The 26,594-nt window shown below is 42.8% G+C and overlaps 1 protein-coding gene across 1 annotated transcript; it reads right to left on the bottom strand.

Annotated features, from left to right (window-relative positions):
- smc3 (structural maintenance of chromosomes 3) lies at positions 1-26,478 on the bottom strand. The gene is made up of 30 exons (XM_055917770.1): positions 26,271-26,478; positions 25,543-25,618; positions 25,347-25,385; positions 25,180-25,247; positions 25,004-25,075; positions 24,819-24,898; positions 24,624-24,702; positions 23,812-23,929; positions 23,255-23,430; positions 22,939-23,019; positions 22,167-22,331; positions 20,569-20,690; positions 20,036-20,249; positions 19,752-19,855; positions 18,844-18,943; positions 15,216-15,376; positions 14,806-14,947; positions 14,493-14,643; positions 14,047-14,197; positions 11,491-11,644; positions 10,842-11,000; positions 6,577-6,684; positions 5,993-6,101; positions 5,631-5,773; positions 5,089-5,193; positions 3,966-4,178; positions 3,358-3,549; positions 2,643-2,820; positions 1,686-1,792; positions 1-1,490 (listed from the first exon to the last, which is right to left on the bottom strand). The coding sequence occupies exons 1-30, from the start codon at positions 26,283-26,285 to the stop codon at positions 1,419-1,421; spliced, it is 3,654 nt and encodes a 1,217-aa protein (XP_055773745.1). The 5' UTR covers positions 26,286-26,478; the 3' UTR covers positions 1-1,418.
- Positions 26,479-26,594: the final 116 nt, after the last annotated feature.

Here is a 26,594-nt window from a genome sequence, read left to right as displayed (position 1 = left end):
TGTCCTTATACGATTTTTATTGTTTTCTAATAGAGTAACAGGGAGAGAACAACTAGTTCAAATGCTGCAGTCAGTGTAGAACTAACTGGTTACAAGACAATGACCTACAACAGGGAATGCCAAGACGCCGTTAACAAAAAGAATTAAAAAAAAATCTGAATGTTTCAAACCATTTTTCTGGTAACGACATTACAACAAGTTAATAATATGTCATATCTTAAACATGGAAGATTATTCTGACAAACTGGTTATTATTTCTGTCTTTCACTTTACCTCACAGTTTGAGATTCAAAGTGACCAACCAATTTATGATGAAAAATCATCAGCACAACATCAGCACAGACCAACAGTTTCAAATAAAAAAAATAACATGCATTTGAATCTGAAAAGTTCTCAATTTTCCATTACATACAATGAGGTCAAAGGCTGCGCCAGCACTGAAATTCAACCCTCATCTCAAACATCAACATGACCACTTGAAAACGTTGTTAAAAATAAAATAAAAACAGTCCAGAAAAAAACTAAATGAACTTGTATTTTCCCTCCTCGGCCACTAAGACGATGATGTCATCATAACGATGTCATAGAGGAGGGAACAGTGGTGGAGCTACTGAGCGCTAGATGATGGATGTCGTCATAACGATGTCATAGAGGGAACAGTGGTGGAGCTACTGAGCGCTAGATGATGGATGTCGTCATAACGATGTCATAGAGGGAACAGTGGTGGAGCTACTGAGCTCTAGATGATGGATGTCGTCATAACGATGTCATAGAGGAGGGAACAGTGGTGGAGCTACTGAGCGCTAGATGATGGATGTCGTCATAACGATGTCATAGAGGAGGGAACAGTGGTGGAGCTACTGAGCTCTAGATGATGGATGTCGTCATAACGATGTCATAGAGGAGGGAACAGTGGTGGAGCTACTGAGCTCTAGATGATGGATGTCGTCATAACGATGTCATAGAGGAGGGAACAGTGGTGGAGCTACTGAGCTCTAGATGATGGATGTCGTCATAACGATGTCATAGAGGAGGGAACAGTGGTGGAGCTACTGAGCGCTAGATGATGGATGTCGTCATAACGATGTCATAGAGGAGGGAACAGTGGTGGAGCTACTGAGCGCTAGATGATGGATGTCGTCATAACGATGTCATAGAGGAGGGAACAGTGGTGGAGCTACTGAGCGCTAGATGATGGATGTCGTCATAACGATGTCATAGAGGAGGGAACAGTGGTGGAGCTACTGAGCGCTAGACGATGGACCTGGGAGTTCTGACGCTAGAATGAGAATAGATTCCAATAATGGCTGCCCATAGAGTTCTGGTTGAGTTCTGTCGGAGTGGAGAGGACTGAAGGCTCAGAGTTAGGCAGTGCACTACGGAGGTGGATGAGGAAGATGATGAAGAGTTGTTTATTCTTAACCATGGGTAGTGTCGTCCTCCACAAAGTCTTTCGCCTGCTCTGCAGAGATCACGTCAATGTGACTCACCTGGAAACACACACAGTGAGTCACCAATGCCTGTGTCTGAGTTCCAATGAGACAACCATCTTATGAAACATACTTTTCACGTCTCTGAAAGCCAGAGGTTGTTAAACTAGTCTAAAACTAGCCAGTGAGTGAGTAACCAGTACACACGCATTCATACCGATGTGGACCAACGTATAAACTTTGAAGGAACTTCACCTTGTTTCTGAACTTGACTCCGTAGAACTTGTCGGCTGACTCCAGAAGCTCAGGTCTGAACGTAGTGGTGATAAACTGGGCATGGCCCGCCAGCTCTACAATCATATCTGGAACACACATTACACACTGGTAAGGATAAGAGATTTATAGATATGTTAAAATGCTTACATTTCTTCATGCATGTTGAAGGATTGTGGTTGCCTGACGACTCAAACTGAATTCTTCCACTGCTCTATATACTTCAGTCTGAGACTGCCATCATTTAAGCCGTTTGTGGTGACGTCAAAATGATGGGTGCTGTACAAAACAAAGTCAACAGCGATTGGATCATTTCTAACCAATCAAGAGTATCAAAGCCAATGAAGAATTTTCAAATTGCTGCTTTGCCCATGTGTGTTCAGGCTCTGGCCCAACCCATCAGTTTCTGTGACCAATCAGAATGTGTTTGTGTTCTTGAAATCGTTGGGGAGGTACTCAGATCCAAACTCATTGTGAAGAAGAAACTAACGTCCATGGGCATAGCGTTTGGCCGGAGCAAGGAGTTCGGGCAGCCAGGCAAGGGTTGTGGATGACCGAACATTGAAAATCAAAACAGAAAGGCTAGCTGTAAATTCAACAGACTTATTAAAGTCAGAAAATGTATTTAACAGATACATTTGTCATTCAGCAGACGCTCCAGAGCGACTTACAGGAGCAATTAGGGTTAAGTGGCTTGCTCCAGGTCACATCGACCGATTTGTCTCGGGGATTTGAAACGGTGACCTTTCAGTTACTAGCCCAACGCTCTTAACTGCTAAGCTACCTGCCACCCATTGAAAATCAAGACAGAAAGGCTAGCTGTAAATTCAACACTTATTCCATCTCTTCTTATCCAAGGAAGGCAGTCTGAGTGGTTGTGTTGTATAAAATATGCTATAAAAATATAATATATTTATTTGATACGAATGGTGTTATTACCCGAGACAGCCTTTCTGTGCTGTGCGTCCAGGGCCTGGTCGATCTCATCAAACAGGTAGAAAGGAGCGGGGTCACACTTCTGGATGGCGAAGATGAGGGCCAGGGCCACCAGGGACTTCTGACCTCCAGAGAGCTGCTGCATCTCCCTCATCTCCCCCTGCTTCCCCGTGAACGACACCTGGACGGGGCAAGACCAGAGAAACAAATGTGGAATATTATTGAAAAGGATATACACATACAGTGCCTTCAAAAAGAATTCATACCCCTTGACTTTCCCCACATTTTGTTGTGTTACTGCCTGAATTTAAAATGGAATCAATTGAGATGTTGTATCACTGGCCTACACACAATACCCCATAACGCCAAAGTGGAATTATGCTTTAAAAATGTATAGAAAAGGAAAAGCTGAAACGTCTTGAGTCAGGAGGTATTCAACCCCTTTGTTATGGCAAGGAAGGAAACCATGAGGCCAATGGTGACTTTAAAAAAGTTACAGAGTTTAATGGCTGTGATAGGAGAAAACTGAGGATGGATCAACAACACTGTAGTTACTCCACAATACTAATCTAAATGACAGAGTGAAAAGAAGCATGTAAGAAAAAAAACATGCATCCTGTTTGCAATAAGGCACCAAAGTAAAACTGTAAAAAAATGTGGCAAAGAAATTAACTTTGTCCTGAATACAAAGCTTTATGTTTGGGGCAAACACTCTTACCCTGATGCCGACTCCGGTGAACTGGTCTACAGAGGGCACACTGCTCTGAGAGCCTGAGCCCTTCTCGCTGTCGGTGCCCCCCTCCCCCTCGTCCTGGGACTGACCCCCCTCCGTGTCACCCTTTTTCATCACCAGGGTGGCCTTGCCCCCTGGAACCAGCTTCTGGAACACCTCACTGAAGTTCTTAGAGACCTGAGGAGAGGAAAGATGGAATTTGTCATGATATGGTTAGCCACGTTGGAACAGAGAATATTACTGTAAAATGAAAAGAGCTTGTAAGTAAAAATGACTATTTACAATCCTGCAATGTGAATGTGCTTGATTGAACTCATGCTGACAGAACTCAACAACAACCATGTCCTTCATTTGGGGTCTTGACTTTCATATGGTTAAATCATGAACATTTCTGTTGAAGGATAATGACTTATTCGGGGGGTTGAAGTCTCTGATTGAGACCATGCTCAGAGGTACAGGTGTATGTGCAGAAGGCCCAACAGTCTATCTGTTAGAGACCTTTTTGAGACTCGATTGAGGTTTTGATTCAAGGGTTGAAGCGTACCGGTCACCTAATGAAGGGGTTGGGTACTTGCCCAGTGAGGACAACGTACCTGTTTGAATGTGAGCTGGATGGCCTCGTACTTCCTGAGCTCCAGCACGTTCATGAGCTCCATGATGGACTTGTGTCCTCGCTCCAGCTCGTCCTGGCGCTTGATCAGCTTCTCCTTCTGCTCAGAGAAGTTGACAAACTGGTCCAGGGCCTTCTTGTTCACGTGGCTGTACTTCTTCAGCTCTGTGTTGCACTGCTCTAGCTTACGGAACAGCTACAGAGGGAGGGGGAAGAAGAGAGAGAGAGTTAGGGTAACATTAAAAATGTCTTGTTCACGTGGCCGTACTTCTTCAGCTTACAGAACAACTTCTGGGGAGGAACATTTGGATGAGGACAGGTAACGCGTTACTACGCATGCTGTATTGTAGACATACACGTTTCAAGTGAAAAGCTCGATGGCAAAGTGCCAAAGATGATATTTCTAATCATCATCACGAGTATGAAGAGGAGTTGAAATAACCATAATCCCAACTCTGACACGTATTCCTTTAAAACACTCAAAACTATTAATAATCTTCAGTTTCTATGTCAAGTCAAGAGACCTATCGAAGAGAGAGGCTGTATAAGAGGTAGACTACCATCCTTTGGCTTCATCCACTTCTAGAATCCACTATCTGACCTGGCCAGCTAATCAAGACTCAATGTCTTGGGGAGAAATATTAAGGAAGCTAACCTTCATCCTCACGAAGTATGGGATATTTCTAGTCTTGTCAAGGAGACACACACTTATGAGAGATGAGCCAGCAGCCCACTCGACACACACCGAGGTGCCCAGGGACGTCTGGCGGCGGGAGCCGGCTAACTAGGTGTCTGAGTCACAGTGAGGTGGCTGCTGCTGCTTTCATAAGTGTGAGAGTGGGTGGGCGGTGTCTCAGTCGTGTGTATGTGACCAGGCCCTGGCCCCTCGGTCGAGGCTTGAGGAGGCTCTCTGAGATTATTGTCGTCGTGACTGTTTGGCTTTGGCTGCTAATCAAAGTCCTGAAAGTTAAAAACAGGACAGGGAGCCCAGAGAGAGAGAGAGAGAGAGAGTGTGTGTTTACCTATAGAGTGTGTGTTCAGAGTATGTGTGCAGGTTTATCCCTAGGGAGTGTGTGTGTGTTTATCCCGAGAGAGAAAGAATTCACCTGTTTGAGTGTGAGGGTCTGGTACTTCTCGAAGGCCTCCTGTGGTAAGGACCCCAGCTCCCTGATCTTCTTCATGCACTCCTCTTTCTTCTTCAGCAGCATGCCCTGTAGTAGGAGTAGTAACAGTACTTTATTACCACACAGCATCAGCAATGATCAGAGACGCAAGGAGCAATAACAGGTGTTACCTGTCAGGTATTTTAAACTATTCTAATATCTGCTTATCAAATGTTTCTCATGTCTCCTACTGTCCTCTTTCAATGTAAATTGGCAAGTCTTATGTCTTATGTATTTTTAGTCATGTGTATGGACCGCAGGAAGATTAGCGGTTGTCATGGCGTCAGTCAATGGGCATCCTAATCAGGTACAGTAAGTATCCTTGGTTTGTGCGAGCCAGAACGGCTCATAGGAGCAGGAGCCCACCTCCTGTTTCTGTACACCGACGGGGCAGGATGCTAGTCTATCGCAGGGCCTTACCCCCAATCTATCCAAAATAATGGAAACACTGAACTCTAATATAGCTGGAGATTAAAAAGGCGGACCTGTCGGTTGGTCATCTTCTCCAACTCCTTGGTGTCATGGTTGATGGCGTCGTTCTGTTCCTTCTCTACGTTCTTCCAGCGGTCCATGCTCTTGGCGTGGTCCTTGACCTCAATCTCCGCCTTATCAATCAACACATCCAGGTCTGGGGGATGAACAGCAACAGATACCATTAAAAAAATTAACGTTGGCACTTTGAAGATGTAACAATTGCACTTGAGTTGTACCTCTATTGATATTGAGGATTGTGTGTAGGTTTTCATCAATTCAGGTCAAATAATGTAGTACTGTTCAAGAGAGACCAACACAATACTTCCTGTGAGCGCCATTCTTTCAATTGCGTGCGTGTGCGTGTGTGACCTACCCTCTGAGCGTGCCAGTGTATCTTTGATGCGTTTGTTGATTCCCTCCAGCTCTGAGGAGGTGGCTGTGAGCATGGTGCCTCCCTCCGTCTCTCTCAGCTCATTCAACTCCTACAGGATCACAAGGAGAAAGAAGTTAATTGGTAACAAACACATTCACAAGCACTTCCCTGTCTCTCTCAGCTCATACATCTCCTACAGCAGTGGTATTCAAAGTCGGGAACAAAAAATAAAGAGTACAGATTATTGTATGGGACAACATACAAACGTTTTTGAGAAAGATATTTAGGAAAACTACATTTTATTGAGTAATTATTTAAATGGTTTCTTTTCATTTTGATAACAGATTAAAATGTAATGAATTGAAGGATATTTGTTGATGTAAAAATGTTAAGGTTGTGTCAATATTTGGGGTGGGGTCACGAGACATTGTGAAATAAATTCTGAATGAAAAAATGTTAAAGATTAAATAAATAAATAAAAATGTCACTATTGTGATATTTGTTTGGAAAATTCTGGAACCGTACCTCTACTGTGGAACCGGACCCGTTCTAGGTTGAGGTTTGAACATTGTGTAACACCATACCTGTTCTACTTGGTCGAGGCGTTTCCGTAGGTTCTCGTTGAGGTACGTCTCCACCCTGGTCATGATCCCCTCCAGCTTGATCCTCTCATTCAGCAGCTGCCTGTTGTCCTACACACAAAGATAACATGATGAATTACTCCTTTCATACAACAATACATCACACACAAACACAACAATCATGTTTGTTGTTCTACATTCATGTCCTCATCTTTCATAACAAAATACAGAACACATTTCAGAGAGACTCCCTCTGTTCGTAATAGAATAGATGAGAAAAAAAGAGTGTACCCCTCACTCACACCCCAAACAAAGGAGCCTTCATAAGAAAGAAAGAAAAATGAATCGAGGGGGGAAAAATTATGAAAAGAACTGCAGGCGGGGAGAGAAAGAGAGAGGAGACTGAGGGTCACAGCCCATCTACCTACTCCTGTACAGAACATGAGTCTATTTCTATGATCGGGGACGATTGCATAACGTTAGCAGATAGAACGGCTGAGGTGGCTACTGAGGTGGTCATTGTGAGCAGCTGGTAGTGTGTCTGTGTGGTTGGCTGTGAATGCAGTGCCCACACCACCGCAGCTAGCTAGCGCTCAACTCATCCAGGCCACTTAAAAATCGACTGCGAGTCTGAGGGTGTTTGTGTGTTTTTTTTTTATCAAAAAGGCAAAGACAAAGCTGTTAACAATCCATGTATGATATAACAACGGAAGGAGCAAGACAGTGAAATGATCATAAGCCAAAATGTTCTTCTATCATCAGGGACAGGGTGATAAATTAGAATCAAGTGAACTTTCGGTATTCATTCACTCACTGTCTGTATTCTTGATAATATCCACAAACTTTCTCAACCAGGTATTACATCATTCGGGGGAGAAGATACATACCCCGTATAGGCCTCATTACAAGAAGATACATACCCCGTATAGGCCTCATTACAAGAAGATACATACCCCGTATAGGCCTAATTACAAGAAGATACATACCCCGTACAGGCCTAATTACAAGAAGATACATACCCCGTACAGGCCTAATTACAAGAAGATAAATGTGCTAAATTACTTTCTATGTTCTGAACTGGCATGTAGAGCTCTGGTGGAACTCATCAATACCTTGCCAAGAAACAACATTTGATTTAGATGTGTGGTATGAAACATTGTGATATTATATATTCTGAAACAGGAAAGAAAGAATGCGAATAAAGAAGTCCAGGAAAGTTTACAAGCCGAACAAGTCTTATTGGATTGATAAGCTAAAGGATCTATGGTCAGTATTGCGCAAAGGCTGAGTACTTATTTTTTACAGTGTAAAGATAGGAACACAAGAGAACATTTTAGGAAGGAATTTAAGAAAAATCAGCATGTGTTTGATAAAAGACTGCACCTATTTAAACGGAGATATAAGAGAGGGCAGTTATTACACCTTGAGGGGATACAGGCAATACATCCTCAACAGTTTGAGCCAAGTAAATAAGTTGTTGCCAAAACGACATAAGAAAATTCCAATGGAAGTCAGGGAAGAGCGGGGGGGGGGCTGAAGTCTGATATTACACAGGTTCTTAAGGAGTGTGAGAAGGGGTTGCTAGTTTGTTCTCAGGTATCGAAAATGTAGCATATTTTGAGGAATCATTTTATAAAGACATATGTTCCCTGAGAACTAAAATGGAAAATAAAATGTCAGAACCCTCATATATATGCAACCCGTACTTAAATGAGGAGCTGTCTGCAAAAGTTAACAAAGTGATTGACGCTGCAAAAAATGTGAAAGTGTTTGGCCTAATGAAATTTTAAAATACCATAAATTGACGGTAGGCCGTCATTGTAAAAAATAATTAGTTTTTAACTGACTTGCCTAGTTAAATAAAGGTTAAAAAAAATATATATATTATAATAATTAATTGAAGTCCTATATAATTTGCGCCAAATTTGTTTTTGGGTACAGTATACTGCCATACAAGTCTATAGTGAATCCCATCCCCAAATCTTCCAAAAAATGACCCGAGAGTGCCACTGAACTATAGAGGCATAAGTTTATTAAGTACGGTTTATAAATTATATTCATCCATCCTCAACAATAGGCTATTGACCTTTTTGGAGGATAAAAACATTCTGGTGGAAGAACAAAATGGTTTTCTAAGTCCACAGCCTGTATAGTTCATATCTTCTCGGTCTGTACAATAATCAGAAATAGATTACACGAAGAGAAGCCTACTATTGCATGTTTCATTGATTTCCAGAAAGCTTTTGATTTTGTATTGCCTAGTTAAATAAAAGGTTAGATTAAATACAATTAAAACATTTATTTTGTAAATAGGGATCTTTTAGCCTATAGTTTGTTGAAGACAGAGGTTGATGGGAAATGTTATGGTACAGATTGGTTTCCCACACCCTCGGGTGTAAAACAAGGAGACGCTTTATCACCGACTTTGTTTGCTCTGTTTACAAATTATTTGGCAAAATAATTTAAAACAGTTAAATATTAGAGTAAGATATGATGAAATGCTAAGTATCCTTTTATATGCTGATGATATTACTGTGATGGCAGAAACCGACCAAGACCTGCAGAACATGTTATTATGTGCAGTCAATTGGAATAAAAGATAGAGACTCATGATCAACCAGACAAAAACACAGATAATACCTGGTTTTCTAAAGTGAGAAGTGTTTTTCAGTTTTGGTGAAGACATTCTTGAGTTTACTAGCAATTATAAATATTTGGGTATTTTTATTGATGAACATATTACCTTTCTATACGGAACATCTGCCCTGGCCGACTCAGCAAGTAGAGCTCTTGGGGTAGTTATAGGAAAAACAAACCACTCAATGATATTGGTTACGCTACGTATTCCAAACTGTGTCAGACAGTGTACTGTTCTGGACTATTCAGCAGGAGTGTGGGTTGCTAAGAGGCATTTTAAAAACTAACATGCCCATAACAGAGCAGTATGTTACTTATTAGGTATCCCCAAGTTTGCATCTATACTTGCAATAACTGGGGACATGGGCTGGGAAACCTGTGAGGTGAGATGGAAGGCGTGTATGTTGAGACTTTGGAATAGAATGTTGGATATGCCAACTGCCAGAATAGCTAGTCAAGTTTTTTAATGGGATCTACCCATAGGGGGAGCCTGGGCAACTGAAATGTCCGACCTTGTTCAACAATCTGACTGTGAACATCTGTACGAAAACCAAATTAAGGGAGACATAGATACGATTAAAAAACAACTGTTGATGCAATTTGGGGAAAAAAATGGGTGGAGATGAATTATAAACCCAAATTGAGAACCTTTTGTTTGATTAAGGGTGAATTCGTGTGTGAGAGATATATTATGTATAACCTACCTAAAAGCAAGAGATCGCTATGTGCACAGGTCAGATCAGCGAAATTGCCTCTGCATATTGAAACAGGTCAGTATTGTGGTGAAATGGAAGAGGAAAGACTATGTAACTATTACGACCTCGAAGAAATGGAGAATTAAACAAATTTTATCCTTCATTGCCCTTTCTACCACGATATACGCTTGCTCTTATTCCAGAAAGCACACCAGATATACCCTGTCATTATGTGGCTGAGCGATGAGGAGAAACACATTTCTTTTGGGCCATTGTGTCCATTTGCGGAATATTTAGATAAAGCCTGAAGTAAAAGAAAAGGGCTACCTATAATTAAATTGTAAAAATATTTACCTTCTATGTGGTAAATTGTACGTGTGTATATAGATTGTGTATAGGCTTGTCTCCCATATGAATCTTCTCTTTGTGCCAGACTGGGTTTAAATGCCTTGTTTAATTTTTCTGTATTTATTTATCTGTATATGCATGCATGTATGATTATATTGCTCTAGGAATATAATTATTGTTTGGATAACCTTATTTACTATTATGTATTGATTGACCTTTTTTCACTCTTTATGCGATGCGCAATGCAGAGAACACCAGAAGAAGAATGATCATTGCAATACCACAGTGAATTATTGTAATGTTTGTTTATGTGTCAATTAATCCATAAGGGATGGGTTGCCAATTCGTGATTTGACAAAAATTAAAATGTAATTCATTCATTCTAGATATAATCTGCGCCCCATTTAAACGTGTTCCCTGTCTCTAGCTGTAATGTTTACATGTTGGAGCGGTCTGATTTCGACGTCAAGGTCTTAACAGTAGGTAAAACCATCCAGCCATTCAAACACCACATACAACCATACATCCACACACAGAGCCCCGTTTAAACTTGTTCCCCCTGTAGTCTTTCATTAGCTGTCTCCTTACCTGCTGCAGCTGTCTGATCTCGTCGTTGAGGTCATCCACACGTCTCTGGTCCTCCAGACTGAGCTGAGAGAGCAGGTCTGTCCCCAGCTCAGCCTTCAGAGACTCCCTGGTGGACTCCATGGCATGGAGACTGGCCTCTAGAGACTGCAGTGAACGTTGCTGTGAGGAGAGATTGAACGGATTGAAATTACTTTAATCAATGCACAAAAGAGTACATTTGGTTTGCAAGCAGCAGGCACAGTTTATGCTAGTACAGTGCAGCAATGTGTTCATGTATTCAACTGGTGGACTACATGTTCAAGATAATTCAAGAAGTCTAGACGGAAGAAGACAGCAACAATCATAAAGTGAGCTATATAACTGTAGGATACCTTAGGCATGAATGTCTTCTCAGACTGCTGCATTTTCTCAAATGTAAAAAGGCGTGGTGCTTGCGATGGTAGCCTGATACTGACGTTTGTACGGTATAAAAATACACCCTTCTTATCATCCTCCTGGATGTTACAGTACTTTTCTGAATCTCAAAACAGTCTGACATTTTTTGGATCGAGGTCTGATTCATTCAACTACGGCTACATTTTATTCATGATTCCCTTGAATAGGGCCCGATAGAAACCAAGAGACACATTGAAGTCCAACTCAACCTCACCTTCGGCATGAAAGTCTTCTCGGACTGCTGCCTCTTCTCCTTGAGCATCTTCATCTCAGACAGGATGGAGTCTCTGGAGGCCTTGAACTTCCTCTGCTGGGTCTCAATCTGCTGCATCTGGTTCATCAGCTGGTCGATCTCATTGTTGATACGTGATGCAGGGTTAAGGAACATACTTTATAAACAAGTAGAATCTATATAACCTATAGATCTCATTGTTGATACGTGATGCAGGGTTAAGGAACATACTTTATAAACAAATAGAATCTATATAACCTATAGATCTCATCGTTGATACATACAGGATATCATTGTTCAATTGGTTGGTTTGTTTTGGGGATTTATAACACACTTTTGGAGAGGCTCAAAGCATGTAACATTATATTGGTTAAACTCAAATCATCCAAAACTAGAGCTTTCGTTGTCCATACAATTGAAGTGGCCATCAGCAATTTAATCAATAAAAAATTGGACTCCCTGCCCGTTTTGGTTCAAAGCTGAGGGACAGGGCTGGAGAAATGTAACCGCTCTCAAATTCATAGAAGGACTGACCGTCCATGATATCAAAATTATAGTTTTAACCATGTTTTGAGTCTATATAGTTTACATTTACTTTGTTTACAAACATTGGCGTAAAACAAGCGTATATATTTTGGGGTATGATGGGGTATGACAGCTGAACTAAGCTCATCAGGCATTTCTAAATTTGATTCTTCAAGAATCAAATGGGTCCATATCATAATTAAGTCAAAAAATGATGTAGCAACTACAGATTGCCCCTTTAAAGACTGATTTAAAATAAAACAGACAGGCATCTCCCTAATTGCAAGCTTACCTAAGGGCCAGAGATGGTGTAGATAAAAAAATATATATTTAAAAAAAAACATGCTTTTAAAATCATTGATTGAACCTCTGACTCATTGCTGGGGGCTTACAGGAGTGATGCCATGTCAACAATCAACTCAAGCACGCACACGCACTGGTGCTGCCTGCTACCAGTGACTCACAGAGACAGAGGTCTGAGGGCAATGCTCCTGCTCTCCCTCTTTCTCTCACACTCTAGCTAATCCTCTTTGGCTCTCCATCACACACACTCATATTATACATGTAATCCTCCGACATCCACCTACACAGACCTCCTCCCTCCTGCTGGGTTCAAGACATAACCTGGCTGCATGAAATCCCCTCCAACCAGCCAATCACACACAACCTCCTGAGAACCAGGGAGAGGAAAACATGACACACTCCATTACCTGCTTAAACCCCATGTTTTACAACTAAATGATATGAAACACCACACACACTATCCCATCCATTTCAATACGAAACCTGTTCATCTCTTACACATTAAATCTCCTCCAACTTAGCGCAAGAGAGCCGACAACACACCATCACCTACTGAGCCCCTGTATTTAGGACTAAAATGGCATATTAGTATCTCTGGTGTCTGACTCAGGTCCACTGTAGGGTAGGGAGTTGTGGTAGTGTACATCAAGCTAGACTGAGACAGGACCATGGTAAATGGGTCAAATCACAAATCCACACATGCCTGTATTCCTGACTAATCAGAAACAAAAACAGTGCCTATAAAATCCTCGATGCGGAAAACGCGGACAGAATCATGGAATCCAGATATTAAAACGGAATTCAACAATAAATTTTAAAAAACGCATTGAACTTAGTAGTGAATCAACTAAATGTATTGAATATTAATTTGCCCAAGTATTTCATAATAAATTAACAGAATGCATCAGTTATTCGTATTTCCTAAAACTGCGCGTCTAGCACCTTGTGTAGCCGTTAGCGATAATGCTAATGAAAAGTCTTCTGTTAGATGGAAAGGCTTTCCCAAAAACCTTTTCATTTAAATGTTAACTAGCCTATGGTAGCCTATGCTTACCTGGCAGAATATGGTTATTTGCATCAGTATGTGTTTTGCAATCTCTACCATCACATGCACTACAAAAACACAAATGAACTCTACCTACATGTACATACTACCCCAACTAACCGGCACCCCCCTGTATATATTGTTATTATTATTATTTTTATTTTTTTTACTTCTTAAAGTGTTGTTGGTTAGGGGCTCGTAAGTAAGCATTTCACTGTAAGGTCTACACCTGCTGTATTCAGCGCATGTGACTAATAAAATTTTATTTGATTTAAACAACAGCCAAGTGCTTGGTGTGCACTAGAATGAAAAGGGTAACGACATCCAAAAATACACATTTCCAATTAAGTCGTTTTTCCTTTGTGTGTGTGTGTGTGTGTGTGTGTGTGTGTGTGTGTGTGTGTGTGTGTGTGTGTGTGTGTGTGTGTGTGTGTGTGTGTGTGTGTGTGTGTGTGTGTGATTTTGAGAACGAAAACCTGAAGAAACAGAGGGAAACAGAAACCTGGAAAAACAAAATGGAGAAAACGGAATTTGGGGAGAAACAAAACGGAAAAACAATCTAATTTTATAGGGCTCTACAGTTTGGGTCTTTAATTTAGAGGACTAGGGGAGGATCTGTGTGAATGAATGAACCAACAAAGTAACAATGGAGTTAAAAGATATGTTCGATGTTCCTGCGGAGGTTCTCGTTGAGTTTGGCCTCCAGCTCTCCCAGCTCCTCCTCAGCCTTCCTCATGTCCTTCTGCAGCTCCAGACGTGACTTCCTGGTGTCATAGTAACCCCCTGTCAGCGCCCCGCGGTGGGACACCTGGTCACCTGAGAGACACAGTAACAAAACAATTACAAAAAATATATAAAAATAACTCATTAAATTACAATTAAAATAACTAAACTGTCCCACACCACACTAACTGGTATGGTACTGTGCTGGTCACCTCCCTAGCAGAAAAACACCCGTGATCTTAACTCACAAACACAACAACAAAAACCGAAACACTTCAAAATCTACACCAAGAAACCTCTAGTTACTTGAATATAGACTGTAAAAGACAGACAAGAATTGGTGTCATTTATATTAATTGTCATCTTGATCACGTAAGTCGATACCTACCCTCCAGAGTTATACAGTCCATGGTGAATGCCCTGGCCAGCTGGGTGGACACCTCCATGCTACGACAGATCAGGGTCTTTCCAAACACGTGCTTGAAGGCCTTGTCAAACTGCTGGCTGTAGCGCAGCTTGCTGATCATGGGGATGGCATCCTAAAGGAGAGCGAGAGGAAATATAGGTCAGTTTAACGCTCTTTGACGTCCCTAAGTCATAGCAGGCCTGGGTCAAATACATAGTATAGTATTTGAGGTATGTTTTTTTTTTTTTGCTTGGTTACACTTGTAGGACGATTCCATTCAAGAATATTCCCTTACGTTGGTCTCAGGGTAGGCGGTGTCCCTGACGTCCAGCTTGCTGAGGGGCAGGAAGGTGACCTCTCCAGGCAGGTTCATCTTGTTGAACTCCGTCAGGATCTTGGTGCTCACCTCGTCTGTCTCCACTATGTGGTAGAACAACCTAGTCGGAAGGGGGACATGAAGGAGTATGAGCCGACAAGTTTGAGTAACAGTTACTTTTAAATTGAGGAAACAAGCTTCTCTGGCTTTTTCAATGGTCTTTCCACGATTCACCGTGTCCCCTCTCCCCGTCTCCTTCTCAAAACACACCGGAGGTCAGAGAGGAAGAAGCTCAGATCTTCTCCTCCAATGTGTTCTCCAATCCAGGAGAAAAGAAACAACATAAGGAATACAAAAACAATACTATTGAAAAAGAGCCCGTCACTCACCTGGTTCCCGCGGTGACCTCCACACAGGTGTAGAAGGCGGGCTCACACTCAAAGTTGTTCATGACGATGCCATGGTAACCGTTGATGACGTGCTGGTTGATCCCCTTTCTGCGGAAATGCTCCAGCACCTTGTTGATGCTGTCAATACCGTTCAGAATGGCCTAGTGGGGACAAAAACAGATTTACCTTAACATTTCAACACTTTTTAAATGCATATTTATCTGTGGCGTCATACAAGTGTCTTCCTTAGGGATGGGCATTTAAAAAGATTTCAAATAATATCCTGAATATTTTTCAGATATTTGGACAGTCAAAATAGATGCGATTTAAAGAAAGCACTTGTTTTGATCCCCACGTCCTTGTCTACAACTCAATTCATATTAAAACAGCCTACCTGTTGGTTGCTCATTGTAGCCTAATCCTCATCATTTAGCCAATTTAATTCCGTAATTCTAAATCCATTTAGCATGGATTAGAAATGTCCCACTTCACTTGCTACACATGGAGCCCTTGATGGTAGTGAAGCTTTGATTGACCCACAATAAGGCACATGCGTGTAAAATGTGTAGGCTACCGGCACCTCTTATGTTTGTTTGTTTGTTAGTTATGGGGCCCAGTCATAAAAACGGCCAAACTGTTGTTTTATTAAAACGTCATGGTCTATCTTTGTTTGTACTCTCGGAAGTCGTTGAAAATTAACGTCCGTTTGGATATTTATAATAATAATGCCCATCTCTAGTCTACGTAGGTGAAAATAGTGATTTTCCACATTCTGTAGTCCAAAAGATAAGTACTCTCTGTGACGTCCCAGGTATAAGTCAGCTTCGACCGGACCACTCAAGCTAAGTAAAGACGGCAATCACCAAGGTAACCATCTGGAATTTTGATAGAACGTCATTTTGAGGAGATTTGATTGAAGAAAGGACTGATTAGAGTGTAACTGAAAAAGTAATAAGCAGCTGAGTCAGACATACACTGTAGATCTCTAGGAGTGGGGAGAAAGGGGTGGGCTGATTCTTTGTTAGACTCTCTTTACCTCTACGCAATTTCTTTCCCTAATAATTGGTTGAGTCACAAAATCACTACCTCTCTCTCTTTCCCCAATAATGGAGTCACAAAGTGAGTCTTCAGTGTTCAGGTGGGATTGCTTTCATCAGTGACTCATTGTTGCTAAAGCCGAGCCATCGACCATCGGTTGAGTGGGTAGTGTGACGGCGTGTGTGTGCAGCCTTTATTTCATGGTGTGGATTTAGTAATTCATCTGTAACACCAGGCCCATGACATGACTGGTAGTAAACAGGAAATGTGTGGAAATTTGTGTCCGTGTGAAGGTGTGTGTATTCTTTCTCCTTGGCCGTGGGGCAGGGAGTATATAAATGGATGGGTGTGTGTAAAGGTGTGACCTTTGTAATCTATGATTGCCTCAGAAGATTTACCACATGGCTAGTATGATTACATGTAAAGAGGAAGGTGTGTGTCCTTTCTAATCTGGCATTGATTCATAGATAAATGGAACTACCACACATGGTTTAGCATAAGGCTAGTAGGATGATATGGATTACATAGACATTCATGTAGAGGTGAAAGTGGGTCTTCTATAATTAATATGACTCATAGGTCAATCTAACGCCATAGGGGGGAGGAGGTTATTTTGACCTTGCCGGTGGCAGTATGATGATATGCATGATATGACGATGCATACTAAGGTGTGAGTGTGTGTGTGTTTCGTTGGGTAGGAGGTCACACTGACCTTGCCGGTGGCAGTATGATGATATGCATGATATGACGATGCATACTAAGGTGTGAGTGTGTGTGTGTTTCGTTGGGTAGGAGGTCACACTGACCTTGCCGGTGGCAGTATGATGATATGCATGATATGACGATGCATACTAAGGTGCGAGTGTGTGTGTGTTTCGTTGGGTAGGAAGTCACACTGACCTTGCCGGTGGCAGTATGATGATATGCATGATATGACGATGCATACTAAGGTGTGAGTGTGTGTGTGTTTCGTTGGGTAGGAAGTCACACTGACCTTGCCGGTGGCAGTATGATGATATGCATGATATGACGATGCATACTAAGGTGCGAGTGTGTGTGTGTGTTTTGTTGGGTAGGAAGTCACACTGACCTTGCCGGTGGCAGTATGATGATATGCATGATATGACGACGCATACTAAGGTGCGAGTGTGTGTGTGTTTCGTTGGGTAGGAAGTCACACTGACCTTGCCGGTGGCAGTATGATGATATGCATGATATGACGATGCATACTAAGGTGCGAGTGTGTGTGTGTGTTTCGTTGGGTAGGAAGTCACACTGACCTTGCCGGTGGCAGTATGATGATATGCATGATATGACGATGCATACTAAGGTGTGAGTGTGTGTGTGTTTCGTTGGGTAGGAAGTCACACTGACCTTGCCGATGGCAGTATGATGATATGCATAATATGACGATGCATGGTAAGGTGTGAGTGTGTGTGTGTTTCGTTGGGTAGGAAGTCACAATGACCTTGCCGGTGGCAGTATGATGATATGCATGATATGACGATGCATACTAAGGTGTGAGTGTGTGTGTGTTTCGTTGGGTAGGAAGTCACACTGACCTTGCCGGTGGCAGTATGATGATATGCATGATATGACGATGCATACTAAGATGTGAGTGTGTGTGTGTTTCGTTGGGTAGGAAGTCACACTGACCTTGCCGGTGGCAGTATGATGATATGCATAATATGACGATGCATACTAAGGTGTGAGTGTGTGTGTGTTTCGTTGGGTAGGAAGTCACACTGACCTTGCCGGTGGCAGTATGATGATATGCATGATATGACGATGCATACTAAGGTGTGAGTGTGTGTGTGTTTCGTTGGGTAGGAAGTCACACTGACCTTGCCGGTGGCAGTATGATGATATGCATGATATGACGATGCATACTAAGGTGCGAGTGTGTGTGTGTTTCGTTGGGTAGGAAGTCACACTGACCTTGCCGGTGGCAGTATGATGATATGCATGATATGACGATGCATACTAAGGTGCGAGTGTGTGTGTGTTTCGTTGGGTAGGAAGTCACACTGACCTTGCCGGTGGCAGTATGATGATATGCATGATATGACGATGCATACTAAGGTGTGAGTGTGTGTGTGTTTCGTTGGGTAGGAGGTCACACTGACCTTGCCGGTGGCAGTATGATGATATGCATGATATGACGATGCATACTAAGGTGTGTGTGTGTTTCGTTGGGTAGGAGGTCACACTGACCTTGCCGGTGGCAGTATGATGATATGCATGATATGACGATGCATACTAAGGTGTGAGTGTGTGTGTGTTTCGTTGGGTAGGAAGTCACACTGACCTTGCCGGTGGCAGTATGATGATATGCATGATATGACGATGCATACTAAGGTACGAGTGTGTGTGTGTTTCGTTGGGTAGGAAGTCACACTGACCTTGCCGGTGGCAGTATGATGATATGCATGATATGACGATGCATACTAAGGTGTGAGTGTGTGTGTGTTTTGTTGGGTAGGAAGTCACACTGACCTTGCCGGTGGCAGTATGATGATATGCATGATATGACGATGCATACTAAGGTGTGAGTGTGTGTGTGTTTCGTTGGGTAGGAGGTCACACTGACCTTGCCGGTGGCTGCTCTAAGGAGCTGTTGTTTCTTCTCCAGCTCCTCTCGTTTGGCTGCCAGGGCCTGCTGCTCAGCGTTCTCCTCCCGCCACAGATAGCTGGTGGAGGCGCACAGACAAGCACACTGCTAGTTTAATGCATTAACTTGTCATTCAGTCCAAAAGGCATTGTACCAAATTATGCAGCCAGGGCAAATATTGTAGATGATAATTTTGTTGAATCATTTCCAGGAAAATGCCTTCCTTTTTAGAGCAGCTCTATTGTAAACTTTAATGGCCCATATGTCATATTCTATTCATCGTCTCTGTTCTTCTCCCTCCTCACACAACTCAGTATCTCAAGGCCCTTCTCTACAGCACACAGTGCAAAGCTCCAGGCAGCATCCAACATCCATCTCACAGTGTTATAAATACCTCTCCAATGTTAAGGAGAGGAGAGGGGAAAGGCATGCTGACATTCACAGCAGAGCAGACCATAGTCTGGTAAGGAAATAAAGGTTGCCAGGCGGAAGATGAATGTAAGTCTTAAGGGGGAACAACCATCCAACCTTTAACACAGTGGAAGTCGAGTCATGGCTAATAGGCCTTCGTCTTGTATTCCAGACAAAGTAAATACATATTTTCAAAGTAGATGTATATTTAAAGTGCAAACCATGACTCAATGAGCAAAGAGTAAAAAATAAAAGAGCAAAGAAAGTTACGATTTATAAGTTAGAATCAATATATAAAAGCGCAAATGATGACTCAACGAACATTGACCAAAAAGCAGTAAAGAAGAAAGAAAAGCGAGAAGACGAAGTAAAGATTTACAGGTTCAAATCAATATCTTTGCCTAGCAGTGCAATGACTCAACCCAAGAAACAAGATGGAGCAAAACAAATGATTAAGATATGGATCGTGATCTTACTTTCTCTCGCTCTGCAGCTCGTCCTTCTTATTCTTGACTTCGTAGTATTTCTTGTCCAGCTCTTCCACCCTGGTCTTCACCTCATTCAGGTCCTGGTCCAGTTTCTACAGGGGAAAACAGACCAGTCAGATAGAAACTTGATCCCAAGAATTATAGAACAGAGTGAAATCTAGAACAGAATCAAACATTCTATTTAAACAAAATCATTCTTATAAGGCATTATAATCAACCATAATAGTTCCAATTGAACTATAGCATAATGAGTCATGAGTTAGGCTCCATACACTATACTGTTCCAGGTTCTTCTCCTTGTTGGTCTCAGTGTCCTCCAGGTCTTTATGGATGGCAGCAATCTGCCTCTTCTTGTCGTTGATGGCCTGGTCCAGGGACTTGAGTTCCTTCTTGATCCACTTGTCCCTCTCCTCTTTAGAAGTAAACTGGCTGCCACGGCCCTGCTTGGCGTACAGGTCTGTTCTCTCCTGGGTAGCCTGGGCCAGTCTGGGTGGAGCGGGGGAATGACAGGAGGTGTTAAAAGGTACATAGGGAAATTTCAGGAAAAAATTCTGAAGGGGGGGCTTATTCCTTATTTAGTGGCCTACTAATAAGGTGCCATGTTGGACACACTCCAGTCTTTCACCAATGAGGATTACGAGAGAACCAACTTCATTCACTTTCTAGTGGCTCAACATCAGGTGTAACTAACATTACATTGGGGGGAATGAGTAAATATCCTTTTACTAATACATTAAAAAGTTGTTGCCTATTAAACGATTAATTCATTGTTGAGCCTTGAGCAGTGTAGGGTTTTCCTACAGACCTGGCGATGCCCCTCTCCTCCCTCTCCTTCACAGTGTTGAACTTGGGCTCAGTCTCCTGCAGCTCCTTCTGCTTCTCCTCTATCTTCTCTAGCAGCTTCTGCCGCTCCTTCAGCAGACGTTTCTGGAGGAGGAATTCATTATTATTAAATAGAAACAAATGGTGACAACGGGTGACACTCAGAGGCATTTGAGGACACTCATATGTGTGTGGGGTCATCACTGAAATAAGTTCAAACGCCAGCAGATAATCTTTTCTCTACACACGTGATTACTCTAGATATGTCAACCATAAGGGAAAGGGGATACCTAGTCAGTTGCACAAAAATGCATTCAACTGAAATGCGTCTTCTGCATTTTTATTTTTTTATTTTCTCCCCTTTTTCTCCCCAATTTTTTGTGGTATCCAATCGCTAGTAATTACTATCTTGTCTCATCGCTACAACTCCCGTACGGGCTCGGGAGAGACGAAGGTCGAAAGCCATGCGTCCTCCGAGGCACAACCCAACCAAGCCGCACTGCTTCTTTAACACAGCGCGCCTCCAACCCGGAAGCCAGCCGCACCAATGTGTCGGAGGAAACACCGTGCACCTGGCCCCCTTGGTTAGCGCGCATTGCGCCCAGCCCGCCACAGGAGTCGCTGGAGCGCGATGAGACAAGGAAATCCCTACCGGCCAAACCCTCCCTAACCCGGACGACGCTAGCCCAATTGTGCGTCGCCCCACGGACCTCCCGGTCGCGGCCGGCTGCGACAGAGCCTGGGGGCGAACCCAGAGACTCTGGTGGCGCAGTTAGCACTGCGATGCAGTGCCCTAGACCACTGCGCCACCCGGGAGGCCTCGTCTTCTGCATTTAACCCAATCCCTCTGAAGAAGAGAGATGCCGGGAGCTGCCTTCATCGATGTCGTCGCCGCCCGGGGAGCTTCCTAAAGTCTGCTTTGATCCATATCACTCAGATAGGATCATGTTACTCACAGCAGTCAGAAAGGCAAATGACGCAGGTATACCCACCCGCTTTCTTCCTACTTCCCTCTTCCTGCCCCCCTCCATCCATCCCAACAAAACAAAGCTAACAAGAAAGCTGTTGCAACATTCTCCCGGCCAGGTGGGCCTAATCCAACCTCGCTGAGATGCTGCTGTCTAATCTGCAACACACACAGGGATTGGGGCCAGATCTCTTCCCTTGGGCCACTGCCCAGAATGAAGGGATGCAGAGAGAGAGAAAGAGAGGTTAAGACTAGCAGTAGGGGGAGAGGGATGGAGGTGTGTGGTGAATCAGTGACGCAGATGGAGAGGCTTCTGTCCTTACCCTCTGAGAAAAGAAGGGGGAGGGAGGGATGGAGAAGAGGTAGGGGGTGTTGGAGGTGTGGGGGGGATTATCACTGACGCAGATGGAGAAGCTCCTGTTCGAGGATGGAGAGGTAGGTACGTAGTAGGTAAGGATGGCGGGTCTCACACAAACATCTAAACCCACACACAGTGACGCAGATGAGGAGGTTTCTGATCGCCCCGTTTCTTCGGTTCACTGTTGCCAACTACACACACACACCACTCTCTACGACACGCACACACTCATCCCCCATCCACTGTGCTCCCCTACCTTCTGTTCGCTGTTGCCGGCCAGCTCCTCCTGCAGGTCTTTGGATTTGAGCTCCAGCTTGGTCCTCTGTTTAATCTGCTCCTGTCTCTCTGAGCTCAGCTGCTCCTTCTCCTCCTTCATGGCACTGATCTTAGACTTCTTCTCACGCACCACACGCTCCGTTTCCTACAGTGGGAGGAAGAGGAGAGGAGGCAATGAAAGGAATAACACGCAGACTAGATGGACACTGACTGTAGAGGAAATAGAAAAAAAGCTTGTCAGGTTTGCATACACAAGAGCCCTAAGATAGAAACCTTTTTTTGTTTTACCCCCTTTTCTCTTAAATTTCGTGATATCCAATTGCGATCCAATTACAATCTTGTCTCGTCGCTGCAACTCCCCAACGAGCTCGGGAGAGGCAAAGGTCACCTCATGCGCCCCCTTGAAACATGACCAGCCAAACCGCGCTTCTTAACATCAGCCCGCTTAACCCGGAAGCCACTTGCACCAATGTGTCGGAGGAAACACCATTCAACTGATGACCAAAATCAGCCTGCAGGCGCCCGGCCCGCTACAAGGAGTCGCTAGAGTGCGATGAGCCCCCCCCCCCCCGCCAAACCCTCCCCTAACCCAAACCCCCCCTAGTCCTTTTCAGCACAGTTACAGGAGCTGTGGTGGATGGATGCGTAACCAGGCCAGCTCAGTACAGCTTGGTTCAGTAGTGTGAAAAGCTGATCAGATCCATTTACACTCCAAGCCATTCTGTGCAAATACTGTATGCAGAATCACTTACCTCTACTTTGTCTCTGGCATCCTGCTGGGCATCTCTCAGATGTCTGGACTTGTCTCCACAGGTCTCTCTCTTAGAGGACAACTGAAAGAGGAAACAGAATTTAAAGAACAGTTAACTATGCAATCAAAAATATCAAATGCCATTTAAAAAAGGAAGAATTTGAAAGGCCAGACCACAAAAGCAAACCCTTACCAACTGAAAGTTACTTTTTGTTAGACATCCTGTGCCCATGATGAATACAATTTGATTTGACAGATATTTATTTCTCGACCCAAACTCCACAAACACATTTTGTTGATTTTTTTATTCTTATTACCTCGTCCAGCTTGGCGCGTGTCTCGTTGAGCTCCTGGTTATAGATAGTGTACTCCAGAGCCCTCCTCATCTTGTCCCACTTCTGGTACTGAGCCAGCTCCTCCTTCTCATCCTCTAGGGTCTGGAGACGCTCCTCAATGTACTTCAGCAGCTCATTGATCTTCTCTCTCTTACCCTCTGGGGGAAACACAAAAACAATGCACCAGTATGTTATTTAGGTCTACAGTTATATCTACAGCTGTGGTGGCCCAACCAAGGGCCATTTGTAATAGGAAAGGGAGATGCTTATTCTGGGAACTAAATTATATAGCTTTTCCTTGGAAAATAATTTGGAAATTGAAAGAGCAGCATTTATTTTGAAAGTTTGTGCGATAGGTCTGAAAGTTTACCGTTTTTTCCCATAACTAACTGCACGCTTTGAATTTGTCTAAATCAAAGCCCATCTTAGATATTGAGTCAGAATACCTCTGCTTAGATCTGGTGACTGAATGCATGTGAACAGAGTCTTAGATGGTGTCATCGTAGACATATAGAGAGACGTTGGTTCTTCTACTGTACCTGTTTCCTTCATGAGGGAGATGGACTCCTCCTTGCGCTCGTCGTACACCCTGGTTCCTGCCACCTCACGCAGCAGCTTCAGACGCTGGGAATCAGGGGCTGTAGCCATCTGGTTAATCTGGATACAAGATAAAGAGAAGAAACACACATGAACGATACCCATGTATAACTTACATATAAAGTGATCTGGATACAGGATAAAGAGAAGGAAACATATGAAAGGTATCACATGTATTTATATGGTTGATCTGGGTACATGTTGAATCAAATTTTATTTGTCACATGCGCCGAATACAACAGGCCTTACAGTGAAATGCTTACTTACAAGGCCTTAACCAACAATGCAGTTAAGAAAATAACCTAAAAAAAAATAAGAAATAAAAGTAACAAATAATTAAAGAGCAGCAGTAAAATAACAATAGCGAGGCTATATACAGGGGGTACCGGTACAGGAGTCAATGTGCGAGGTAACCGGTTAGTCGAGGTAATAAGTACATGTAGGTAGAGTTAATAACAGAGTAGCAGCAGCATAAAGATGAGGTGGCGCAAATAGTCTGGGTAGCCATTTGAGAGACGAAACATATTAAAGGTATCCTTTGTATAATTTATGTAGAAAGTTATATGGTTGTTCTGGACACAGATTACGGACAAGGGAAAACATGTTATCTAAGATATCACTGTATGAGACGTTGGGTTGCATGAACAGATATATAGTCAGCACAGTGGTGCAAAGAAACACGTTTGCATCAAATAACCAATGAATGTTGCACAACGGAGCCTGTTTAGAGCACATGTTCATAGTGCCGCCTTACCTTCCCCTGCTTGACAATGTAGTAGGGGTTACTACGGGAGAAACCAGCACTCTCCAAGAGGTTCATCACATCATTTTTACTGGAAAAAAATCAACATACATGATTGCTGATTACATGATGATTACATATTCAAACAGAGAGGCAATTTTCGATCTTTGCTCAGTCACAACAGACGTGTAGTCAACAGACACTTACGTCACCATCTTCTTGTCTAAGAAGTACTGGTCCTTCTTGGCGCCGATGACACGGCGGAGGGACACCTCCTCTTTGTCGATCTGGAGGGAAAGTGAATTTATTGACAAACGAACAGAGAGATATCAAACTAAACATGACTGACTAAATAGTCAAAAGGTGACAATCATGTTTGGTGAGAATCTTACCGGCAACCTGTTGTCAGAATTGTCAAATATAATCTCCACAAAAGCTGAGATGACACGAGGACCAGTTCCCTCCTGCAGTGACAGGGAATAACATTGTTATAACAGTGTTATGGGGTTAACAACAGATTGAGGATTATATAATATCCATTACTGTTAGTATAACTTCCACTACTTACATGGAGCAAGGCCAGGCGCTGTTCGGGGCGAAGATGGCTGAACTCATCGCTGAGCACAAACTGAATGGCTGAAAGAAAAACAAATAAATGCATCCCCATGTTTTATATTCTTCTCATTTCATATGGTAGAAAACATCAGAAGAGGACAGGGGAGAGCGCACACGTACCGTAGAAAAAGTTACTTTTTCCAGATCCATTTCTTCCCACTGTGAGAAAACAACATACAGGGGGGAAATGTCAGTCAATCAATCAATGGATGGAAAGGCAGCAGCCCATTGTTTCCTCTACCTACATCGTGAGGTGTTGTTGATGACTAAAGATAGCTAGAGGTTTTGGGAGAGAGTAAACTTTGCAGAATCTCACCGATGACATTGGACTTTGGACTGAAAGGATCCACCACAGTCTGGTCCCTGTAACTTCGGAACCCCTGGATGATGACCTGAGAGGATAAGAAGGGAAGTGCAACTTCTATCACAAATCTGAAATGATCCAAGCTTGCTAGTTACAGCACCATTGCATTGAATAAACGATTCCATTAATAGTTTATTTTCACAGGATGTTGAAATTAGCTGCCAACAATTGCTAGCCAGCTAGCTTGTTAGCTATGTCAATAGGCAAACTAATGTTATGCAAGCTGGATGGGGCAGTATCTTCCGAGCTAGCTTAGCTAATAACAAACAACGTTATCTTAATAGCTAGCTAATGTGACTACTTTATGAATGGATTGTCTTGATAGCTAACTGGCAAGATAGTTAGCTGCCCTAACTAGTTACGTTAGCTGGATTGAAGAAAGTTACCACATATTGCTAGCTACTATAACGTTAGCTAGCGATTAGCATCACTACTACTAGTACCTGAGCTAACTAGCCTACTGACAGACATGGTCCAGAATTGTTTGCAATCCGGCACATGACAATTTTTGTAGATTACTTTTCTACGTGCAGTATTGTAGACTATATCCAGCTATCTAGCTACGTGTAAATGTTTATTTATTTACAGTACTTCTTAGCTAAAGCTAGCTATCTGGCTAGGCCGCAAGCATCATTTTCAGAGAGCAGGTCGACGACATGGAGCTCGAACCGCTAGTTTACCTGTTTGATGTACATGGTCGCCTAATCAGGAACTTTCCTCAGAAAGCGAAACAAACAACTTAAATAAATATCCCTTCTCCTTCAATAAAGGGAAGGTGGGCCTTTAAAGTGATTATTGTGAATATTTGTTCAAAATGCATGTATCCAAGTTTGTTGAAATATCCTGGCGAGAGAGAAACAACAAGGAAAATGGCGTCACGAGCGGGATGAAATGGAACAGTCAATAATGAGAAAAGAGGGGGAGCATAGATATTTCGATTAATGAATATTAGATACAATCGAAATATTAAATGTTACTTGTTTACCCGTTAAAATATCGATCTA

This window comes from Salvelinus fontinalis, chromosome 3 (assembly GCF_029448725.1).
Source record: "Salvelinus fontinalis isolate EN_2023a chromosome 3, ASM2944872v1, whole genome shotgun sequence".
Taxonomy (NCBI): domain Eukaryota; kingdom Metazoa; phylum Chordata; class Actinopteri; order Salmoniformes; family Salmonidae; genus Salvelinus; species Salvelinus fontinalis.
Note: the sequence above shows the minus strand (reverse complement) of the source record. Positions and strands in the feature narration are given on the sequence as shown.